Source organism: Oppia nitens, unplaced genomic scaffold (genome assembly GCF_028296485.1).
Source record: "Oppia nitens isolate AA-2021 unplaced genomic scaffold, nextdenovo-longstitch-racon4-pilon3 scaffold4_pilon_pilon_pilon, whole genome shotgun sequence".
Classification (NCBI taxonomy): Eukaryota; Metazoa; Arthropoda; class Arachnida; order Sarcoptiformes; family Oppiidae; genus Oppia; species Oppia nitens.
This window is the reverse complement of record NW_026533232.1, coordinates 3,927,138-3,937,356: the sequence shown is the minus strand read 5'-3', so window position 1 is coordinate 3,937,356 and position 10,219 is coordinate 3,927,138. Positions and strand designations below refer to the sequence as shown.

The 10,219-nt window shown below is 28.3% G+C and overlaps 1 protein-coding gene across 1 annotated transcript; it reads left to right on the top strand.

The window, feature by feature from the left end:
• Nucleotides 1-1,296: 1,296 nt before the first annotated feature.
• LOC128960242 (homeotic protein proboscipedia-like) lies at nucleotides 1,297-9,984 on the top strand. The gene is made up of 3 exons (XM_054306313.1): nucleotides 1,297-1,956; nucleotides 7,959-8,133; nucleotides 8,217-9,984. The coding sequence occupies exons 1-3, from the start codon at nucleotides 1,569-1,571 to the stop codon at nucleotides 9,982-9,984; spliced, it is 2,331 nt and encodes a 776-aa protein (XP_054162288.1). The 5' UTR covers nucleotides 1,297-1,568.
• Nucleotides 9,985-10,219: the final 235 nt, after the last annotated feature.

Below are 10,219 nucleotides of genomic sequence, written 5' to 3'. Positions count from 1 at the left end.
TATATATATATATATATTATTTATATGGTCCGCAATGCATACAGTAAAGTTATATTCTTAACATTTATGTATGTATTTGATATAAAAATTATTTGACAGGTTATTACATTTTGAGATCAATAAATAAAGTTAAGTTTTTTGATGACTTATTTAAGTGTGAAAAACATTTGGAAATGTTTTGGAAAAATATTCGAGAAATGAATAACACAACTGTCCAACAGTGATGACTGACCGCTATGGCACTTGTAGTGTACATTGCGAGTCCCTGTCCACTGTATGTCAATAGTGACCAATGAATTAAAATAGTGTAGAATAAGACAGAAAGTAAGTAAGTATTTATTGAGAAATAGTGTATACTCTGACTGTTTCTATTATATTAGGTAAATGTCTTAATGGCTCCCTTTAGCCTCATGTCTCATATGATTGATGACACTAGCGGTGGCCAAAAGCAAGGCCAGTGATATGTTCACACACAGGCCTACGGGCACCCATCCAACTCAGGCAAACAGTTGCACCCCTTTCCATATGGATGTAATCGATATGATGCATAGTATTAAATATATGTATATATTTATAATATGAATCCATGAGAAGTATTGCTTACTAATTACTTGTGACTAAAGGCATTAGATTTGTATTAATTTTGGACACAACTCTTAATAAGAATACATTAAATCTAATTATTAGTCAGCTATAGCTGATCCGAGATGTGAACACTACCATCACATGCAGTTTCAGTAACAACAAAAAAAAGTATATATAACTCAATGTTGAGATAAAAACTAAAGATATATTAAGTGAAGAAATGTTTTGTTGGGATGTATTGGATGTGTTTGATCTGTAGCTGTAAGAGAGATAATATAGTATTGTATGTGTTATTGTTGAACAACAAAAGCATAGATTGTGAGCCAAAACACGGTTTGGTTTGCATTGCTTTTGATGGTTGAGTTGATGGGAAAAGAAGGAGGTGGAGAGGAAATGCGGGAGGAGATATGCGCATGGATGCTGAGAGACTAACTACCAGTGCTTACTGTGCCATACAATGCTTGGGCATATATACAGCTATTGACAATAACATCTACTCATATGTTTTACTCTTAACTCAATTCCTACTCTAATATATACTTGTTTTCTCTGTTTTCTGGCAAAGCCTACACTCAATACTACAGTGAACAGCACTCTCAGCTCACACATACACACATACACTGGCCTACCAGCCCTACGAGGCCTGTTCGACAAACACATACACACAACATAGTATACACACTGACAGCACACTATCCCTAATTCATGTGTCGATGAGAAGCCGGTAGTATTGGAGGCTAAGAGCTTGAGAGAGCCTGAGAGCTGTGCCTCTTCTCTATAGTCAATTCCCTTGTCTGCACTGGTATTGAATTTGTCGGATCCTATTCTATTGGTTTAGACATACATCACGTGGTGATGCAAATAATGGTCACATTTGGGTATCAATTCAGTTATGCATTGCAATCGAGAAGTTGTGTCAATACGTGAATATTTGTGTAAAATGTTATTAATGTTTGTGTTTGTGGTACGTCTTTGAAATACTGATGGATCAGTTGGTCGATCACGAGAATGGCTTTATCGGTGAGCCGTCTATCGAGTGCATGGCTGAGTTTATGACAAGTGTGCCAACTTTGCCAACACTGCCTCATATGAATGACTCTTTCCAAACGGCATCATCAATCACCGCCGGCACTGGCACTGGCCCTACAGTCATGTCACGAGCAGCAGCAGTACAGCACCAACTCAACCAACTAAGCAGCTGTACTTCAGGTACAAACGAAACTGGTGCTGATTGTACTGTTAGCAACAATATCGGTACTGATATCGGACAACACTCTCTATTGGTGTCGTCCACATCACAGGAGTCACCGAAAAGTAACGAATATCCGTGGATGAAGGAAAAAAAGACAACAAGAAAACAACACAATTCAGGTAATGATTTCAATATATCAATATATTTATACATTTTTATGCCATCACTTCTAGTCATTTATCAAACAAACTCTCAGTCCTCATCCCATCACTTACTACTAAACACATAACTTGTGTGATGTATGTGTTTTGCTTTACATATATCTAATGGGATAACTATTTATATGTTTATATATCATATATAATGTGTTTATAGTTTATTTGCATCACTTTTTCTAATTTATTATTTTTAAGCAAACACTTTATAAATCGTTTGTAAAGTATATCAAAACAAATGTTATGCTAAATGTGTTGTTTAAAGATGTGTTTTTAAATGTACCGCAAAAGACATACAGATTTATAAATGAATAAATTAAATGACTTTTTGTCGGTCCATATATTCATATAACACACGCAATGCTCTCTCTCTCTCTCTCTCTCTCTCTCTCTCTCTCTCTCTCTCTCTCTCTCTCAATGTTCATTCATCACTCTCCTGTCATCTCTATAGTCCTAAACGACTCTTTCCCTATCCCTCTCACTGTTCCTCAATTGCTCTCTCAATGATTCATTTTTACTCTTAAACTTTGTGGTAAATCCTCAATTGATTCCCCCCTTTAAAGCAAACAATTTACGATTGCTTTACCTGCCGTTTAACTAACAGCTCACCAAATTGTCGATAATCTGCTTAACATTGAATTTCTAAATTTAAGTAATAGATATCTACCGTTGCAATTATATCCCACTTTTTGATACCGACTTTTCAGTGTTCACATGTCATTAGCGACCAATTTTGAAGCAATTCTTTGTTTTGTATGAAAACCGATTGATTCTATTGATTCCAAGTATAAGACAAAAGTTTGATTTTAATCTTAATCCTTAAATCCCCAATTGAATTGTCTTAAAGTCAATGACAGCCATTGTATGGAAACCGCTATTACTGTCAACAACTTGAGTAAAACTTTTGTTAAGTTAGTTCACATAATTTGACATTTTTATTATATCGTGTCTTCATATATGTATAACAAAGTACTGTATATTGAATTCAATAAAAAGTCATGTGATTTGCAGTTAACATATTTGATAAGTTTATTGATAAGTAATGAATGATATATAGTATATATTATATACTGTTCATAGAGAGAGGCAAACAGTGGCCACAAAGTCGCCATTTGAGAGAAGTGGTCACAAATGTGTTGCCATCAGAGGATCCGTTTGTAACACAAATATATAATTCAGTTTTTGTGGCAACCAATCAAAGTTTGTTGAATTTTTGAGATAAACAATAATTTTCTTGTGTGTACTTATTGTGAATATAGGATAGAGTAGTGAATTAAAAGTTAGCATTTGATTGCATGAATGCCTTCAATGGACCCAAGGCTACCTCAGTCCCACCAAACCATATGTATTGTATATATCAATCTCTTTCTCAATGTGTCTATAATGTGTGTCTTTGCTATTTTTCTCAGCAAATTATAGACTTACAGTATAAATATAACCCTAACATTTCTTCTCTATCTTATGTGAAACAAAATTATAATAATAATATTACTAATAAATTGCAAACTGAAAGACCTTCGCATGAGATAGCGTGCAAAATGACAATGGACAGGGCTATAGGGACTGGTATATCTGCCAAAGAGGGACATTCATGCATACATACTGGGGATATGCAATAGTAGGGGTACACAAGTCAACCAACAATCATAGCTTTAGTTTTACAGTACTTAACAATACCTCACTATTTTGGAGTCACTCAACATTTGATATTTTTCCACAATAAGGATATTCATGTGTTTTTCTATACTATAATACCGTATTATTTTAACATTTGAATTGCTTTTTTACAAAAATACAAACTATAGATTAAAAGCTGAAACAAAATTCCGGATATCATGAATATATTTTCTTATTCAAAACAATTTAATAATTTCATATTTTGTTGAATCTTAATCTTTTTATAATTAATAGTAATAGTATTTACTTAAATAGCTATTAAACAATATTTCTATACATGTGATACGTATATATAAATTATTGTACATTAACTACAGTATATACCATGTTTATTAAATATATATTTATATATGCAATACAATATTAAACAAACTTGTATATGATAAACAATTCATACATCGCTACTCGCTATTAACTACACTAATTGACTATCAAATTGAAAGCTATTTGTAAGCCAATTGAGAGATGATTTAGTATTTGATTTATAAAAATGTTTGGCAAATATTGTGATGAAAGAGTGAAAGGTAATAGCAATGGCCTAATTTTGGCCAATTATACAACATTATATATATATATATACCGTATATACATATGTATATATATGATGTATTTGAGCTCAGTATGAGTGTGTGGTGTTTGATGACTTTGATTGAGATGGATGGCGCACCTCTGTGTCAGACCTACACCGACACATAACTTATACGAGCGATGATTACTATAACTAACACATAAGCCCATTGAAAAAAACGTTAAATCAATCTTTTCAAGTACTTTACAATGCTATCAATGTGTGCTCTCAATCACTACCAAAACACTACTTTGCAAAAGATATCAAAAGATATTTAGTGACAATAATCGCTATATGTTTCTTAAAATGTTTAAACTCATACAACACTCATATTTTCTTCATATTATTTATATTTTTACTTATTTTTTTATTTAATTAATCAAAATACATAAAATTTTAACAATAGTTATTTTACACTATTATTTAAATATCAATATCTTAAATAAAATAGTTAATATAAATTTTTTTATATACAAACTAAAACAAACAAATGTAAACTCAGTAAAGTATACGGTTAAAGTTAATAATTACTTACTATTATTATGTATTTTAATTGTATTTTACTCATTAAATAATAATAAAGATTTGTGAATATTGACTTTTAAGATTTATTTGTATAGTAAGAAATATTTTTAATTAATTAACAGCAATAAAATTAATACATAAAAATTGTAGTTAGAATTATCTAAATGTTTAAAATATAATTAAGATTATAAAGTTAAAAACATAATTATAATATAAAAGTCATATTTATTAATGTTTTACATAAAATTGTTTGTTAGTAGATGATATCAATAAGTTTACAAAATGAATAATAAATGCAAATAGATTAAATAATTAAAATACATTATAATTAAATGTAATTTATAATTGTATTAAAAATTAGTTCAAGCTTTTATAAATAGAGTAATAATATTTATACATTTTTAACTAATTAATTTTAATTAATATTTTATAAACACGATTTATTTTGTTTTATGATTATAATAATATTATTTAAATACCTAAACTAATATAGATTTTGCAGGTTATTTGAATATAATGTATTAATAAACAAAAGTTTGTATAAATCAATGATTAATTAACATAAAGTCGTTGACAGTAAAAGAAATGTTTTGTATAAAACAAATAAAATATTAAGAATTTTATGACATTATTATTTATAATATAATTTAAGTATTGTTAATTGAATTTTTAGAGATTTAAATCAAATTTGCTTAAATCTATAAATTATGTATAAAATTTTATGCTACAAAAAAATATACAAATATATTTGAATAGAATATAGAGAAACAAAAATATAAAGTTTATATACCGTAAAGTCAAGTTATATACACGTTTACATATATGAATATATGCATACAATATATACAGTATATAAATTATATTATAGATGCAGTTTTGGTTAAATGTTTTTTTTTTGTTGTAAAATTCACATGAAATTGATATTTCATAAAGAAATGCCTTAATACTTATATTAATAGTAAATATAAGGTTTAAAAATAAAATATTTGAAATATCTTATAATATACTTAGATATCATTTATATGAAAAAAATTTACATTACATGAATCTATATAAATGAAAAATAATATGGTTTGATAAACATTTTTGATTTAAATTTATTTATTGGAAACATTTGAATACATAGCATAGAAAAACCACATGAAATATTATTAATGATAAATTATATGCTAAATATCAAGTAATTAAGATATTAAATGTGTGGTTTCGTTTAAATTCAATTGTTTCAAATGTAACTAATTATATTAATATGAATTCTCAATGAAATTAGTGTTTAAAAAAGATAAATTGAAATTTTATGCTAAAATTAGTAATAAACACTTCTTTAATTTATAAATAATAATTTGCTGTTCAAATAAAAAACCCATTAAACTAACAACTCTTAACTACTGTTTTATACTTTTTACTCGACACCAAATATAACTGAAAGATAATTTTATCAAAAAAAATAAATTTCATTTTATTTAATATTACTAATAAAATAATATTTATTTTCTGTTAAAAACTAACTAATCAATTATATATTCAATACTAAATAATAATGTTTATATGGGAATAGTGTTCTTTACTTAAATAGTTAAATTTATTTCATTATAAACATTCCAAATAATTATATTAAATATTTATATTAAATTTTCATTTGTCAAATAATTTACAATAGTATTTAATTTAATATGATATTATTTACAAGAAAAATTTTGCTGTTGATTTTTTCTGTTTACATTTTTAAAATTAAATAAATCAATATTTTAATTATTTTTTTTAATAAATAATGTATACAAAAAGTATATTTTTAAATGGGATTACTTTCTTTTATATTTTTTATAATTTAAAAAAATATTAATTATAAAGAGTTTATTATTAATTTATTTGAGGAATTTCCCTTAAATTTTGAAAAAATAGATAACGTTAGAAGATCGGTAAAAATGTTTGTTGTTTTAAAATAGTTAAAATTTTATACGAAAATGGTTTGAATATATCTACTCATTAAATACATACATTGGTTCATTTAATATTTAAAATAATTTATTTATGCACTAAAAATTTTTCAGTCCATTAAAATAACTTTAAAAATAACTAAGTTTCAGGATTTCCGTATAAAATATAATTCAGTGAATCATATAATAATTTATTTATTCAATAATCATAGATATTAACTATAAATTTACAATGTATAACATCACTTGTAACTTAACTTTTATTTTAATATATTGAGCCTTAATTAATATTATGAAAATTATTCAATATAGTTCATTTTACTTATTGATAATTGATTTAAATTTTAATACGATGTCATTATATTATCAAATTATTTGATATATTCAATAAATATTTTATTAGAAATAAATATTTTAACTTTTATACAAATAAAAAATTATTAGTAGTATTAATTCTATAATTAAAAAAATATGCAATAAATTTAATATAAAATTTCAATGCAAAAAATAAAGATATACTGCTATAAAATGTGTTTATTTTCTAAAGTATATTTATGATAATATTTGTTAGTTTATTTACAATACAACCTGTTAAATCAATTTTATAAATTGATGACATCAAGTTATTTAGATATAATACATATGACACCACTTAACCCGCAGACAATTATTATGATATATTTTATATAAAACAGTGGATATAATGTATATACAGTATATATATAGTCATAAATATTATGTGTTTCTTACGGCCAAACGCTCTGTTCATTCATCATAACTGTTATCTATTACTCTATTACTATCTCAATGTCCAAACAAATATTGTACTTTAGTTATTGTTATACGAAAAACATTTAATTTTTAATTAAAATTTATTTGCATCACTACACATATAATGTTGAATTATTTAGAAAAACATTATAATTATTTTAAGATTAATGTTAAACATTTTCAGCAAATCTATTAACAATATTAATTATTTATGATATAGCTTAGTTTAAAATTATTATACTTATTAAGTTATAACTTATAAATTTGTTATTGATTACAATGAATTATAATTTATAATAATATTGTCGAATCTAAATTATAATAATATGTTTATAATACTCTACTTTGTTAGTATATAAACAAGTAATAAAACATGACATTTGATTAATAACTAATTTATAAAAATAAGTAATTAATTTTAAACTAAATAATTCAGATAAGAGTTAAAAATAAATTAGTTATAAATAAAATTATTGTCATTATAACAGTGGGTGAGAATGGTATGCCTCGTAGACTACGGACAGCCTATACTAATACCCAACTCTTGGAACTGGAAAAGGAGTTTCATTTCAACAAATACTTGTGTCGTCCCCGAAGGATAGAAATCGCCGCTTCTCTTGAATTAACTGAACGACAGGTTAAAGTCTGGTTTCAAAATCGCCGGTAAGTTTCAGTGATATATCGTTTTAATTGTTTAATCCGCTTATAAACTATTAAGACATTAATTTCATTATAATTGCCGACAGAATGAAACACAAGCGACAATCTATTTCGGGTAAAAATGGCGACGAAAAGGGTGGCAAAAGTGGGTCATGTGGTACTAATGATGAGGACAGTATGGATATGGATGGTATTAGTGCTGAAGGAGGACACGCCAGTGGATCGGAAACGGGTCTCGATTTAGATAAGTCTGTATTAAGTCCTAATGACAGCAATCATTCTCAAAGCTCAAGAGATGAGTCGCTCTTATGTGAAAAGCCTAAGATATCAACACCGCTCTCATTGATTGATCCAAACCCATGCTGTGCTGAGTCGGCCAACAATAGGACTAATGTGACGGCATCTCCATCAGTAATGTCACCGCATTGTGAAGATATTAAAATATCGGTGACTAATGGTTCACATTTGCTTCATTCAGCGTTATCTTCCGTTAATAGTTCTCCGGCCACTCGAAACCCATTGGGCTCACCTTCCAGTACCACAATTAGCCCTAAAGGACACCAAAGTCCTAATGAACACATGGTTTGTGCTCCCATTCATGTGACTAAAGTGAGGAATTGGACTCCAGGCACAAGACAACCATTAAATACATTGAATCCAATTGATTGCCATTCAAACAAAAATATATTAAATTCTGTGGTCAATACTAGTGTTAACTCTTCGGCACATTTATCAACGCAACAATCAGCTCATGGACAGCAATTGCCAAACAGTCAAATCTATTTCAATCGGTGCCCAACAACATCTTCATCATCACAAATGTGTTCATCAACGACAACAGTTTCTTATGGTGGAAGACGACAAAGATTTCCTTCACATGTTGTGACTCAAAATAGTTTGCGCTCTTCTCCATCAAACCCATCTCTGAGTCAAACGACAAACTTTTGTTACCGAACCTCACCGTCAAATAACTTTGTCAACAATCGCACGCCAACAACACAACAGAGCACAGCTGTCTCAGCACCGGAACCATTGACGACAACTAAGTTTTTCTCGTGCGGACAAAACGGATCGTTATATAGCGCGCAACAACAACCACAGCCACAACCGCCACAACAACAGTCATCACAACTACAACAAAGAACTAATTATTTTGCTTCAGATTATGAATGTGATTACTCTGGAGCCAGAAGTGAACCGCAAACTTATCCACAGAGACAGTCATATGACAACACTTTCATAGATAGTGCACAACAACCGCAACAACAATATCTAACAAACGGAACGATAGCCTATGCAAGTAATCTAACATCTCATACAAACCATACAAACCATACCAATCATACAAATCATACCAATTATGCAAACATTGTCAGCCATACGACAGACCCCGAGTCTTACCCAAATGACAGCACAGGTAGAGCACAAAACAATACAACTGTCTATACTAATAGCGCTTACTATGAAATGGACGCCAATTCAAGTGATCACAATTCGCATCGGATTCCCAGTGAATACAATGCAATTGCTTTGAAACAACAGCCCTATCAATACCCGTCTCAATCACAACCAAACAATGTCCACAATCAGCAATATTACGATATACAGAGCGGTGCCAATGGCCTAGCAGTGGCCGTCTCACCCAACATTCCCAATACTTATGAACAAACCTATTGCAACTCAAACAGCAATAACAGCTCCGATATGACGGCCAACTCATATAATAATTATAATAATAGCAACTATTATGACGTTTATAGCAACTGTACGACAAATTTAACAAATAATAATGAGTTTAATTTTATTAACATTGCCAATGATTTCACATCACCTGAATATTATCAACTTAGTTGAATACATCACAAATGTAATGCTTTCTAAAATCAAACATTTATTTTAATTATAATTATATTTGCAGTTATTTTACTTTTTTAAAAATTAAGTAATGCATTATTATCATTATATGAATCTGAATAGTGTTATATAAAAACTTTTTATGGTAATCACACTCTAATGTAAAATATTTTTTATGTTATTTATGATCTACAAAATATTTTCAGTTACTATAATATATTTTAGTGCTAAAGTT